At 38.1% G+C, this 15,757-nt stretch overlaps 1 protein-coding gene across 7 annotated transcripts in view; it reads left to right on the top strand.

Annotated features, from left to right (window-relative positions):
- The window catches only part of LOC148038526 (putative phospholipid-transporting ATPase 4), a 151,689-nt gene extending 140,229 nt beyond the window's left edge, over positions 1 to 11,460 (top strand). For all 7 annotated transcript variants that reach the window (XM_087673036.1, XM_087673045.1, XM_087673017.1 and 4 more), the window contains one exon: positions 10,808 to 11,460. In XM_087673036.1, coding sequence (XP_087529162.1) covers positions 10,808 to 11,096 — 289 coding nt within the window. In that variant the 3' untranslated portion in view covers positions 11,097 to 11,460. The remainder of the gene's footprint in view (positions 1 to 10,807) is intronic.
- Positions 11,461 to 15,757: the final 4,297 nt, after the last annotated feature.

The following is a 15,757-nucleotide window of genomic DNA, read 5'->3' as shown; positions in this document are numbered from 1 at the left end:
AGCCACTTGCAACTGCTAGTGTTTTCGTTGTTTTTTCCTCTTTTTCTTGGGCAATTGAGGTATATCTTTTAAAGACTCAGGACCTTGAACTAGGTTGGTCGTTGATGTGCTTGGTTGGGTCTCAACATTCTCTTTTTCTGATGTGTCCTCATAGGATGTAGCCACAACCTGCTGGATAGTCTTGCTATGTTGTGAGGGCACAATTGTCTCTCTTTTTCGAGAGTCTAGCTTTTTAGCTAATTTTTCTCCGTTTAGCCTCTCATTCTATTGCCTTGTCGTTTCCCTTTTTGTTTGATTGCTTCGAGCTTTTCATTGTGTCTCACATTGAGCAGTATAGAGTGAGGGTATCAAGCGCAATTCTCTAGCTGTGGCCTTTGGGATGTCCTTTAAACATGTTGTTACTCATCCCAGGTCAAGGGTTCCGCTATGAGCTTTGTGTGCTTTGGTGTTGGCCTTCCCATGTTCACATGGATGTACTCACGTGTGATGGCTGTTAGCTTGTGATTAAGCTTCATCATGCACTTCATCTTTGGTTCCTTGGTCAGATGTGCCATCTCCTTGGCCAAATCTTCGCGAGATTTATCCTCAAGCCTAGGTTTTAGGTGTATCGGAAGTGTTGGAGGTGTCGAGGATGTTGGTTGTGACACCTCTTCTGTATGTGAATTGCTAAGGACACATTCTGTAAGGGGCATCATCATAGCCAAAGGTTGTGACTGCTGTGATTCTTGATTGGAAGTAGTAGTAGCCAGTTCAGTGGACTGGCTACTATTAGTCGATTGCGGTGTCAAGTCCTTAGGCAGATGGAAAGTGGTCGTATCTTTTGTTGCCCTTTGAGCATTCACTCCTGTAAATCGAGCATCAGTTGAGCTAGCCACGGTGGATTGCATAGGCATATCCTTAGGCTGAGAGGTAAGGGTGGTGTCATGTCCCGTATCTTGGACATTTGGAAGCTGAGATGGAGATGGAGATAGAGATTGGGATTGAGCAGCTGCACTTGACGATTGCTGTTGTGCTTCTTGTGTCTGTCTAGGAAAATAGGGTATATGAGGTTTAGGACTCCTAGGTGGACTTGGCATTGGCTGAAAGATTTGCTCGTTGCTATTTGACGATTCTGCCATTTTCTTTGTTGAGCAATCAGGCTTATCATGAGCAACATTGTGCCTGTGGTGCTCATTATCCTCTTGGGAAGTCAAAGGCTCCTTGGGCACTAGTGGTCTTTGTGCATACTTGACGGTTACATCTGATATCCTCTTATTAAGTACGCTAGGCTGAGGATCTACCTTTCGAACAATCATGTTTGGTTTCTTGATTTCAATTGTGAGGGGCTCAGTCACTCCAACCTTGTTGAGTGAAGACTTGGATTTTCGTTTAGATTTTCTCATGCGCTTTTTCGCTTGTGATACGATCTGGCCTTCAGCTTCTAACAGAGGTGGTTTAGCAGGGGGTTTTGGCACCCAAGTCCATCGGTTACCTGCGTAAGACCCTTGAGCATGTAGCAACGCTTTGGATATCCATCGTGGCATTGTGCTAGCTCTCCGGCAATACCTTCGTCTGTAAGGCTTGGGCTTCTTTTGTGGTTTTCTACGATATTTGTGTGTCCAAAGCCTATCCTTGGCATTGTCTCTTGATCTTCTTGTTTCAAGCATGGCCTTGCTCAATGGTTCTATCTGTTCAACATGCGCTTGTATTAACTCTTTCAATAAGTCCTTGCTCTCGTTACTAGGCTTGCTTTGTATGTCAGAACATTCATTGTTTTTTCCTTGAGGTTTAATGAGGTTACCCTTGCTAAAGATTGTGACTATCCTCGCACCCAGTAGTGCCAAGTGTATCCTTTGTGCTACATAATCAACCTCACACTTCGTCGCCCTTTTGAAGGGTCGTCCTAGGAGGGTTTCCTTCCCACAATTAGAACTATTTGGAGGAACATAAAGTAGAATAGGCAAGCTTTCAATTTCAATAGTTACGAGGATTGTGCACTTTCCTATAAGTGCTTCTGGGTGTCCCCCGTAAGGACTAAGAGTTGCATTAGTCAGTGTGAGCTCTAGTTGGCCTAGTAGGGTCCAATATTCATAGGTCAAGATATTAAAATCTGCTCCTTCATCGATGAGATTATCGACACTATGCTCTCTTTTTGCAATGAGTTTGACCCTAAGATAAGCAAGTGGTAGTATGTCTTCTTCTTTCGAGTCTTGGTTAGTAAATTTAAGCCTTATGATACAAGCCCTTGAGTCCCCAACTGCACAACCAAATGTGGATTCTCCACTGATGTCTTGGGTCGTCTGTGCAGTGCGGTTCAAGGTGCATCCATTGTCAGGACTGTCATGTCTAGTCATCCTTGCAATTGTAGCTTGATGTTGTTGCATTGCAGTTTGACTAGATACAGTTCGAATGCAACCTATACATGTTTTTGTGGTGTGGTCTTTTTGCCCTTGTTGGCTAGATGGGCCCATTGAGGTTCTAGGATCTTTGTTTATCTTTGTTCGGGTATGGGCTTTTGGTTGCTGTTTTGCAAGTGAGAATCTATGCTTGTGCAGAGCCCTTACTATAGTAGGATCTAATTCGGAGGACCTGTCTTGGCGCGTGTTTTCTCTCCAACCTACTTGGGAGAGATGCGGAGGGGGACAGAGCCCCCTCTACGGGGGTCCCAAGGGGCCAGTTCCTTCCCCCCCCCCCCCCCCTCCGCGAGCTCCACAAGGCCGTTATGCTAAACACCATGCATGATCTAAGGGACCGTTTGCAGTCAAGTTTTGAATCACTTGCTCTAGATTTCAGCCCAGTGATAGATCTATAATGTGCTTTTGGCTCTATATAGTCTTTGGAACTATATTTTCTTGTTCTAGTTTGTTAGTCCGATTCCTAGAATCGGACTATCCGATTTTGAGTGGTTCGACTTTTAGAGTCGGCCGGTCCGATTGGACTGGGTCTGATTTCGAAGAGTGGCCTAATTGGTAGTTGGGTCCGAGTCCTATGGTGGGTCCGACTATAGAGTGATCCAATTGTTGTGCACATCCGACTAGACAAATGGGGTGTCTGATTGGACGGGTGGCCCTATCGGGGAAGGTTGTACAATTGGACGGTTGGATATCCGATCGGACGATTTATCTGATCTTTGTGCGTTCGATTTGACATGTATTCGATTTTGGAGTGTTCGATTCTAGATGGTCCGATTTTTGTGTGTTCGATTTTCGTGCGTTCGATTTTGGTTGGTCTGATTTTTCTACGTCCGATTATGGAATGTGTGATTTGAAATGTTTGATTTTTGTGCGTCCGATTTGACAGGTATTCAATTCTGGGTAGTCCGATTTTAAGCATTCGATTTTGGATGGTCCGATTTTCGTACGTCCAATTCTAGGATATCCGATTATGGGATGTCTGATTTTCAAAATCGGACAGGGTATGTCCGATCGAACAGAATGGGTTTTTTTTATTCTTGGAGTCGGACCGTTGGAGCCCGATTCTGGGAATTGGACTTTGGTAATAGTGTCTGATTCCTACGGACAAGTTTCAGGGACGACGAAAATCAACTCGAGTTTAATGATTTTGGTTATGAGGGATGGCACAAATTTTCAAAATGTAAGAATTGACTCTAATGAAGGATTGTATATACCTTGAATAGCACATAAACTCGAAAATACAAATCGGCAAGCAAATCAAACCCTCTTGCCCTGTAATGACAACAAAAACCTTACTGCATGTTTTCCGTTTTTTTCTTTGTTTTTTCCTATCCTATTGCATCCAAATCACAAACCAAACACCTACACTACTCCAAGTTACCTTTCCAAATCCAAATAACCAAAAACCTACTTGCTAAGGAGATCGAATACCTCTTCAAACTCCCTCACTTTTTACCTATCTACCTGAAGCACCGGTTCGGGAAAAACCCTACTTTAATGCTCGATCGGGAGCGTGCAAGCACTCAAGGCTTGAATCTGTTGGTCCTGGCAACAGAATCAAAATGTAGAGACGATCAACCGCCAAGATCCACGGACCGCTTATTGTTTCAAGCATTCCAAGCTGAGCAGTGATGGCTACCTCACATAGCCGACGCGCTATTCATCTCTACGAGTGTAGTGCTCCCAAGCACTCCGGTAGCTCCATGATCCAAGTGCAAGCTTCAAGCAAGCTCCATCCTGAAGCTTCACGCTCCAAGCTCCATCGCCGCGAGCAAGATAAGGGAAGAGAAGAGAAGAAAAGAAGAGAGGAAAAGATGAAGAGCTTCTCCACCACGGTCTCTCACCCTCACACTCTCACACACCCTCTCTCAAGCACAAGCTCAAGCAAGCAAGAAGAAGGAGAAGAAAAAGAGAGCTACTTTTGGCCACACACAAGAATGAGCTTCTCATTTACTTTTCAACTTTATATACAAAACCCTAAATCTTTTTTGGGTAGTCATCCCCTTATTCCATTTTTTACATGGCCGGTCGTGGCCTAGGCCCTTTTTCTCATTGTTCTCCTATCTTCATAGCTTCCTTCCTACCGCCCATCTATCTTTACAATTTACATGGGTGAGAGCGGGTGAGAGCCCGACGCTCTTAAAATAAATCATGGTGCGCCTTGTGCTCTTTTACAAAAGTATTGACTTGCGCTTTTTCTTGTGCGCATTTCTCCTTGATTTAGGACTTTTCTACACTTGTTGTGTTTCTAGATTATTCTTGGCACAACTTCGTCTTCGGTTTCACTTTTGCCTTGGCCTTGTTATAAGATTGCTTGTCATTAGTCTTCGATACCATCAGTGATCACTCTGTCATAGTACGAGAGATGTTCAGTTTCAGCACCCAACCTCGCCTAGATTAGTGCGGGCCCCTTTCTCTAGTTTCGTCTGCCAGAGCTGTCTGCTTCAGGTGAGTTCTACTATTCTTAGACTCACTTACTCTCTAGGCTCCCCTTGACCCATTCAGGTGCCCGAGGCCCGTGGACAGTCATTCCTCGGGCTTGTCTCCTATCAGTTACATTTATTAATGTAACATTTTCTTCCCCTTAAGAATCGGTTTCGTCCTCGAAAAAGATACTTGGAAGGTCCAATTGTAAATTGGAAAACCTTTTCCTTAAAGTACTTACTTACTCCCATGTTGAGCTTTCTTCTGAACAATCTTTCCATTTGACCAAATATTCTTGATAAATAGTATTCTTTGTTCGTCTGTTACGAACATTTAATATTCTTTCTGGTTCATGTGGATTAGATTGGTCATCTAATAGCTCCTCAATGTTATCATGTAAGATTAGATTGTCCAAATCACCCAGCTTCTTTCTTAGCTTACTTACATGAAAAACTGGATGTGTTTTACTACCAGCAGGTAGTTGGAGCTTGTAAGCCTGTTCTCCCACCCTGTTAAGTATTGCGAAAGGACCACAATACCCGGGTGAAAGCTTTGGACATCGTCTCGTTTTCATGGTTTTAGTTTGTTCAAGCACCTTAAGATAGACTAATTCTCCTTCTTCAAAGGAGATGTCTCTTCGGTGAGGATCTACATAAGCTCTAGCTCAATTTTGAGCTTTCTTAATATTTTCTTTAGCAAATTTTAACATACTATTCATATCCTCCGAAAAGTCCTTGGCTACCTGAACCTTTTGCTTATGCAGTCCCACTGTATGAGGAGCTCTGGGCTGAAACCCATACATTAGCATAAATGGACTATATCCAGTGGAAGAGTGCTTGACACTATTATATGCAAACTCTGCTATCGGTAGAAACTCTTCCCAATTAGTTTGCCTTTTACTTACATATGCCCTGAGCATATCTTCAAGGATTTGGTTAACCCTTTCAGTTTGCCCATCAGTTTGCGGGTGGTCAGCCGTACTCATGCTAAGTTTAGTATCCAACTTCCTAAATAGAGCACACGAAAATTGACTATCAAATTTTCTATCTCGATCAGAAACTATATTTGCCGGAAGGCCATACAATCCGTATATATTCTCTAGGAACAATCTAGGCAATTCTGGTGTTTTAACATGAGTTGAAGTTGGAATAAACCTAGCCATTTTGGTTAACCTATCCACAATCACCCACACAGAGTCGTGCCCCCTCTGTGTTCTGGGTAACGCAATAATAAAGTCCATGGAGATACTCTCCCATTTTTCCGAAAGAATCTCTAATGGGTGGAGAAGTCCTCCTATTTTCAATCTTTCAGCTTTATTAACCTGGCATTTATCACATTTGACCACATAGTCAAGGACGTCCTTATTCATTCCAGGCCAATAGAACTACCTTTCAATAAGACTATAAGTCTTATTAACTCCTGGATGTCCCGTACTAGGGGTATCATGACACTCAAAGAGTATCTGATGCCTTATTTCTTCATCTTTCGGGACACATACCCTACTCTTGTAGAGTAAATAACCATTATCAATGGTAAAATTCTTCCACTTGAATCTCATTTGAGCAACCCCTGATGCTTCATTTCCTTGATGAACATCCTCAGATATTCCTTCTTTTGTGAAGGCTCTTCCATTTGGATCCCCATTATTTATTGCTTCCCATATGTTGGAATATGTCGGATCAACATGGCATTTCCCTTTCAAAGATTTAAGTAAATCGGAAGTGAACTGAGTAAAACTCAATTAATTTATGATGGGCATTCTGTTGAGTGCATCAACCACTATATTGTACTTCCCCTTTCTATACCTTATTTTGTAGTCGAACTCTTGAAGGAGTTCGGCCCATCTGGCTTTACACCCTTGTAGATCCGGTTGGTCATTAAGCCACTTAATGCTTTCATGATCCAACAAGATCAAAAGTTTGGCACCGTACAGATAGTATCTTCATTTCTTCATTGCGTGTACTATTGCATAGAGATCCCTCTCATAAAGAAAATAATTCCGTTTTGCACGGTCTAATTTCTTGTTTTCAAAAGCAATTGGTCGATCTTCTTGTAATAAGACCGCGCCTATCGCCTTATCACTGGCATCGGCTTCAACCACAAATAGTTTATTGGGATCCACAATTAATAGTATTGGAGCTACAACAATAGCTACCTTAAGTTTTTGAAAACTTTCATTTTGGTCTATTTCCCAATTAAAGCTCTCCCCTTTCCCTTTAAGTTGGTTTGTCATTGGAACAACTATTTTGGTATAATCTCGAATGAATCTATGATAAAATCTAGATAAACCTAGGAAGATCTGTAGCTCTTCCAGGTTCCTTGAAGATGGCCATTCAATAATTGGCCTTACTTTTTCTAGATCCATCTTGATTCCCTCTTTCAAGATAATATGCCTCAAATATTTGACCTCTTGTGCGAAGAATTCACATTTAGTTTTCTTCACATAAAGGGAATGTGTTCTTAACAATTGGAATACTAATCGTAAGTGTTCCAAATGTTCTTCTTTTGATTTACTAAAGATCAAGATATCATCCAAGAAGACTACTATAAAGTGTCCTAGATAGAGCCGTAACACACTATTTATCAGCTTCATAAAAGTAGCTGGTGTATTAGTGAGGCCAAAAGGCATCACCAAAAAATCATAATGCCCATATCTAGTACGAAATGCTGTCTTAGGAACATCCTATGTCTTAATTCTTACTTGGTGATAGCCTGATCTTAAGTCTATCTTTGTGAAGAATTTTGCCCCTTGTAATTGATCAAAAAGATCTTCCATTCTGGGCATAGGAAATTTATTCTTTACCGTTATCTTATTAAGTGCTCTATAATCAACACAAAGTCGCATAGAACCGTCTTTTTTCTTTACCAATAAAATTGGCGAAGCCCAAGGTGAATTGCTGGGTTGTATAAATCCTTCATCAAGATAATCTTTAATTTGTCTTTCAACTTCTTGGTGTTGTGTTTCACTTAACTTATAAGGTGGTTTAGAAATAGGGTGTGTATCCCTATCTGTGTCAATTGGGTGATTTACATCACCCCTATCTGGTGAAAGGCCACTTGGTAAATCAGAAGGAAACACATCTTTAAATTCATCTAGCAAACCGCTTAATTCATTACTTACATTCAGCTCACAAACATAAGAAAATTGTTGCTTTATATTACAAAAAGTAAAAGTGTTCTGTACAGGAACAGACCATAACATATATACCTCACAAGCTTCCTTCTTTATCAGCTTCTGAACTTCAGTGGAACACAACAAAGGGTTATCAAATACTTCATGTTCACCTTGAATCACAAAAGTCTTACCATCCCTTTCAAATTCCAGTGTATTATGATGATAACTTACTACTTGACTTACTGCTTGACTTACTGCTTGACTTACCGTCCTTCTCACCGAGTCCTTCTCACCGAGTCCATAATGGCGTCTTAGGGCGTCTTGTGATGGAGACCAGACACTCTCTAGGAACGCATTTCTGTTTAAAGGAATAAGTTTGATTCATTAATAAAGTACGTTTTGGGACTATTTAAGTAAAGCTAATGCATTTTTAGCTCAACACTTGTAATGACTTGTTTATACCCTGCAGTGTCTTGTAATGGCCTTGTTTTACATTGTTTTAATCCTTAAGAGACTTGAATCTTCAATTCTTCACTTGCGGTACTTGTACGAGGGATAAAGCGGCATGATAGATTGCTTACACGGGCTCCAAATCATTGGGAGGTGGGTAAAGTTCCCTCCGGATCGGTTGGTTGCGGCCCTTTGGGATCTTTAATAGTGTGGGAAGGTTATCTCTCTATTGTCCTACTATCTCCCTTGGCATCCACCTTTTTCCTCGATGAGAATCTCAACATGGTAGAGACATGTTACTCTAATCAATCAGCATGATATACATTATTGAAAATACCCATTCAGCTCATTCCATGAGATGCAATAGGATTGGAATGGCAAAATAAGTAGGGAGAGGGTCTTACCATGCAGTGACTTACTGCTTGACTTACCCTTTACAGTGGATTTTTAATAATTTGCCATGAATCAATCAAATATCAGCAAGGTATATGATTAGAGTAAGGTATTATTGACAATTTCACACCTAAATATATCTTCCCAGCTTCTTACAAAAAACCTCAAGAGGCTCATCAACTACATAACTATTAGTGAACAGAGGTAGGAGATTGTCATACACATCTAAAGCATCAATATTGGGCTGTTTTTGACAGTCTAGCAAAGAGAAGTGAAATGTTTAGGAAATATAACATCTTTAGTGATAATAACCTTTCATATTGAATGGTGAAATAGAAGACACCCTTCGCTTTGAGCACCGCAGGAATAAAGATGCATTGTTCAGCCTTGCCATCAAAGCTTATATCTCCACATGGGTTGAAATTAATGAATGGATCACAGTTCATTCTGAAAGACTATGCTGATGACTTATTTTGTGTGCCCAAAAATGAATATATCATATAATGCAAAAAGTTGGATCCATGGTGAAGCTGGGAATCAATTTTTGAAAAATTGGTTGCTTAGGATGCCAAAATGTTTAACGACAAATTATTTTTAGAAGCAACTCCAGCTGGAAAACATATAACTAGACATTGCAAACATCCTTTAGGATGGACAATTTCCACTTCCAGAAAAAAAAATTCCATTAGAACCTTCAGAGATGATCACAAATAAGAAAACTGAGTAGAAAGTTCACAATATATGGAAGAAACATAGGCACAAAGAATAGGCCACTCTCAGGCTGGCAGCTCTCACGGGGAGGATCTCTAGTATAAGGCTAACGAATAACCAATCTGGGAACATGTATTGCCAAATCATTTGAGGACCCTTAAGAAAGTGCCCAACCTGTTCTCAGATTATAAATGTATATTTGCTCAAATGGGATTGAAGGTCTTGGAGACTGTATTGTGTTGTTGGCTTATAGCCTTACTGCATTTCAATCTCCATGTGTTGCAAGCAATAGTTCCAGAAATGAGCTCTCATCTGTGGCATTGTCCAACAATTCACTCAGATCGAGTGGATTGAAGAGTGGATGATCTCATTCTCATGGTTTGAAATATGAAAAAAGATGCTCCCTTGAAGATGCTGATTCATCATTTCTGCATGTTGTTCCTCTGGGCTCTATCTGTAGTTCAAGCCTGAAATATGAAAAGAGTCTTTTTGGGATGTTGGTCCTCTATCTGTAGTTCAAGCCACTGCTACCTGACTATCACCTCTTTCCAAGTGCCCTGTTAACAAGCCTAAGTACTCTCCTCTAGACTTTGAAACCACTTCACTTCAGGCTTCAAGATTGGCCAGGATCAGCATTTTGTGTTTATTCAATTCTTTTGACGTTCTTTATGGGTATGTTAATGTTGTGCATGCATTCCTTAGGCACTTTAAGTAAAGGTCAAGCTAGCAGGTATGCATTTTGGCCTATATGACGAGGGGTCATCCTTTTCTTCATATTTATAAAGCTGTTTTCAAGATCTCTTGTTCCTCGTTTTTCAACCAAAGAAATGTTCTACCATCTCTTATTTTCTTACCACTCATGCTTTCAAGTAATGCTTTTACAATCAATTATTACTATCAGCATTTCCTGATGTAAAGCTCCGTTACTAAATTGTCTTTCAAATGACAAAGAAGGTAACATTTGGCAGTTGCAATGCACTTCCATAATGACCATATTTTTCTGCTCAGATGTAAACAGTCGTCCTGGTGTTTTCCTGGTTTCACTTTTTTGTTTGATTTTCTTTTTGTAAAGATTTTTTAAGCTTTAATTTGATATGCCAACCTCAGATACTCATTTTTAATGTATTAATGTGTAATGGATGGTCAGTAGTGTCCGTTAAATGTGCATAAAGTGATATTGGCATTGACTGTTGTGAGCCTGCAAGCGTTACATAGCCTACTGGAATAGTATTAAGTGATGATGTTAAAGTAGCTTACATAAGTTCATGTGCTGATACTATACTTGTATTACTTTACTAAAAGACCTAATGATGTTTAACAGAAACTTCAATCCATCAGATTACCAGATTGTGCAACAGATTGAGAAGCAAGAGAGGCTAATTTCAAAGCACTTCACCAATGGGCTCATGCAAAATAAATGGGGAGATTCATCTCGACCTCAGGAAGAGCTTCTTTGGACCGCGGGTTCTGAACTTGGAATTGGTCAACATAAAACCATCAAGCTTGAATTCTCTCAAGAGTTAGAGATTACTCAAGTGGGTGGTGCTGGCAGTCCAGTGCGTCAAAATTCTGATGTAGAAAAGTTTTTATCCAATGAGAAAAAGTATTGACAGTCAATTCCATTGTCTACTACCGGGTTGCTATGTGCTATTCATTTTGCACACAACATTCTTTTTGGTCAGTAGGTGCAATCAAAACTTAGATAAATCCTATAGCAATTATAGCATCCGTCTAAAAGAAAACAAATAACTCAGAAAGGGAAGGAAAGCTATAACAAATTCTCTCTCTCTCTCTCTCTCTTAATGGATATTTATACTATATCAAATCACCTAAGGAATATGAAAGTCACGGCAAAGGAACAAAATAAATTGCCATGTGCCAAGAAATCAATTCCTCCCTAGGGAGGATATCAGCATATTGAACAAGATCTAATTGCCAATGTAGAAGACCTTTGGGCCTAGATGTTTCCTTGAATCTTCCTCTCTCAAAGGAGCATATCATATGATAACTTATAAGTACAAGATATTAACTATTTTGGCAAGTTTATGGACTGATTATAGTAATAAACACATTGAATTGCATGGCTATGAAGTCAAGGATACCTTGAAATCTACGTTAATGGTAGCACATCCATAGAATTCATTTCACTTTTGAGGTCAATATGGCAATTGAGGTATGTGAACTTCTATTTGGTTATAGAAACAAGGTTAACCACCTCCAATTGCATGTGTTATGTTAACTTGTCAAGTCACTACTTGCTTCTCGATCCAAGCTTAAAGCACTCTTAAGGAAATCTTATCCCTTTGATAGGTAAAGTGTGATTTGAGTTGCTATTCATGGTGATCTAGTTTGTATAGAAATGGTACCCTTGATAGGCAAAGTGGTAGTACAAAAATCCTTGTTACTTATGCTTTTAGTTTCACTCGTGTGATATTAATTTGCCAAGATAATACTACTTGGTTTTTGGTCCTTTGTAGAGAATCAACCCCTTTTACCAAAGTCTAGTAATACAAGTCAACATCCTAAAGGACAGTTAGTCAGGTTCTAATCTTTCTTCGGTGGTCAAATATATTTGGCCTTGTTTTAATGCATTTTCACAAAGCCGCCTGACTAATCAGATTCACCCTTCTATAGAACATACCAATAGATATTATCACACCATGTGAATATACACATTCAAATTTTGTCATTACTCTTTAATTGGTTTCTTTACATAGTTTAAGCATGTACATGAGAATAGTTGTAAACATTGGTTTCAAAAAATAGTTTATCAAGGTAAATTTTGCTTTAAAAAAGGTTGTATGAAAATGATAGTTGATTATTAATGGAGGTTTTAAAATAATAAACCATCTAAAATTGGTTGTTCAAATGCAATTAATGAGATAATATGGTTCATTTAAGAGGTCGACCATTAAATGCTATATCTTTCAATCCATGTTATGGGTCATCTTTTAGGTCATTTTTCTCTTGGAGTCTACAAATTCTTATGTTTTTAGGATTTTCACACCAAAGTCATATTTACTTATTTCGTCATATTTATTTTATACACCACTTTTTTGTTTTTTTTCTCTATGATATTATCACTCTGTTAATTTCATTTCACTAAAATCTTGGAGAATACATATAATCAAGTATTGTTGGATAAAGGATGAGGCTAATAGGTTACAATCACAATGAAAAAAGTGTATAAACTTACGAGTGGATGAAAATACTTATCGAAAGGATCCTCTATAAGTAAACTTCAAAAGATATGTTGTAGATGGTTGTAATAAAATGCTTGACTAATGTATGTGGTTTGATTATGCATCTTATGTATGTATTACAAATTCATGAAATGAAAGAAGCAATAGGAATTACATAAGAAATAGTTTCTTAGTTGATGAATAAGGTTGAGGTGTTTTAAAATATTAACAAGCCACGACAAGAGAAATCAATATGATTGAAGGAAACTTTAATAGAATTCAAAAACAGGAAAATAACACTAAAGAAAACAACCTTGTATAAACGGGCAAAGAAAAAAAGACTTCATCATGTAAAGAAATATCTCTAACATATTAAGCATTACTATTCAAGAAAATGATTAAAGAATCAACCTTTTAAAAGACTTTATGAATTAAAAGAATGTTTTTACAATTCTTCAATCAATAGATGATGTAGATTTAAGAGGTCAAACTCTTATAGAGTTAGTAAAAAACTTAAGAGATCCAGAAAAACCGAATGAAATAACATAGGCATATGATATTGTAAATATCATCTATAAAGGTTATCATGTTCTCTCTAAAATATGATTCAAAAACCTTTGATGTAATAGGATAAGTATATTTGGTTTGCCTCGATTCCTTACAATTTGAATTGTTAGGGTGGCTATGAATCATAAGATTCCACATGTTTTTGGGGAGTGTATTCATATTGAAGGGTAATGTCCTATGAAAAGCCAAAAAAAAAAAAACTTTTGAACATAACACGTTTCACAACATTTGAAAGGATCTCAAAAGAGTATACATTGCAATAATTTATATGTATACACTTACTTTAGAAAAATGTGATAGTATTTAAAGATTGTAGTAAAGTTGAATGAAGCATAGATTCAGAAAGGACATGACAAAAACAATCAGCATTTGTATCATGAATAGGGCATTGGAGTGCATTAATGGTAGGGAACAAGAGCTAGAGCATACGATTCAATCTAAGGGGGATATTAGGTGGACTTGTGTACCTTAAGTACCAATTGAAAATCGTCAAACCTTGAAATGGTTTCTCCGTCATATAAGTATTCCTAATATCATCAAGTCTCAAAGTAGAGGAGACATGTGTGTAGTTTCAATGTCGAATGGTATATGAGCTCTCACTTAAAGAATATGAAATTTATGCTTTTAATATACAATGAAACCAATGTAAAATATCATTATATTCATTGCATGGAAAGTATACTATCTAACTATTAGAGTAGTTTGCAACCAACAAGAAGAGTCCCAACCAAATAATTTATATATTTGAGTAAATTTGAAAATATAGAAAACATGGGTTCTCATTCTTTTAGTTTCTCTTAGGTATGTTCATATTTGTATTTTCCATGTAGAGATTAGAATAATTGACAAGCTTCTCAAGCTACATCATGACTATACATATTCAACTAAGTCAATATTTTTGTTGAATGATTGCATTGATAAATATAAAGCATGACTCAAAAATAAGTTTTCGTGGGGATTTAGTTTATTTAAGAAAAGATCCAATAGTTTCAATGAAAAAATATATCTTAGTAGCTGTCTCTATAGAAGGTTCAAAAGCTAGATGATTTTTAGGAAATCGTAAAGAAAAATAGGTAAACATGATGTGGGAGTGTTGGAGAGAGTTGTGTGAGATCATTAAAAATGTGGCTAGCACACTGAGTTGCATTTCTACGAATGGAGGTTTGAAGACACTTTGATATATTTTCTAAAGTGCTCAGAAAATTGAAGACATCATACATGTATCCAAAAGAGTATATATATTAAATGGCCCCTAGCAACTTATGGTAGCCAATGCATGGAAAAATCTCAATATCAAGTGCGTAAATTTTTTTTTTAAAAGCACAAGATATGGTGGAGTTACAAAAACCAATGCTCTTGTGAAGATTTTCATTTGGTTTTTTTCGAAGAAAGCTTCAAAGAATAAAAAAACACAACAAATGACTGTGCAACCTGAAAAACCATAGTAGTTATAAAAAAGTGATATATCAAACTAGCTTTCAAGAGCCGTTACATACTCTTCTCCTAATGCATCTCTCTTCTCTAATGTAAAAATCTTCTCCTCTTATAGCCAGTTATGGGTTTTACATCTATTTAATCTGCTTCTAAAGTATAAAATAAGAAGGCCAATAACTGCCCAACTCTAAGGTAGAGTAGCTAGGACCAAAACCAAACATTCTAATGGCTACTATCTTTTTCAAAAAAATTACTTTGCAAACACTATAGTATAAGCCTAAGTAGCCAAGAATTATGAAAGTGCTATGGAATACCAGCAAAACATGAGGATTAATCATGCCCAAGTAATGCTCAAGTACCATGTCATTGAGAGAGCTACCACCAATCCTTGATCCTCTACTTCTTCCCTTAAAGTTATCCTAATCTACAGTCTCTAACAAAAGATATATTTTCACAAAAGCTAAAGCTTTTTTTTTTTCATTTTCATCATTCTCAAGTTTACTCAAATTCCATAAGTTGGTTGATGTCTCCTTGATGTATTTGAGTTCCTTCACATACTTTGATTGTTCTCTCCCAAATTTGGAAATTCCAAATCTCTCTTGAAATTGGTCAAATTTCTCATGAATAAACATTAAAAATGAAAAGATTGAATTATATTCCTATCTTACCAAATAAAAAGTGATATCTCCCCTCCCTCACCTCCGCCTTCCTGCCCTTCTCCCTATCATGAGGCACAAAATGGCACAGCATAAAGGCACACAATATATATTAATAAGGAATCATTTGTATTCATGATATAGAAAGATACAACATTGAGGCACATCTCAGGGCTATACCCTTGTGACACCACACATGTGAGGGTTCACCATTGAGTATAGAGAATCACACGTAATGTGGAAACCAAACAGAGCTCAAAGTCACTAGTATTCCCTATATATGTGTTTTTCTCTCCCACGCCATGGTATAGCTACAAAGCCCATACCCTTACACCCCCCCCCCCCTCCCCACGTTCTTTGATTGCCAAAACCTAATATCCTTTTCTTTGCTCAAAGAAGTAGAAAGGCCACAGATGCATCAATAAACTTGAC

Source organism: Lygodium microphyllum, chromosome 3 (assembly GCF_053477565.2).
Source record: "Lygodium microphyllum isolate KBCC chromosome 3, Lygodium_microphyllum_v1.1.10, whole genome shotgun sequence".
Taxonomy (NCBI): domain Eukaryota; kingdom Viridiplantae; phylum Streptophyta; class Polypodiopsida; order Schizaeales; family Lygodiaceae; genus Lygodium; species Lygodium microphyllum.
The sequence above is the reverse complement of the archived record's forward strand: the minus strand, read 5'-3'. Positions and strand labels throughout refer to the sequence as shown.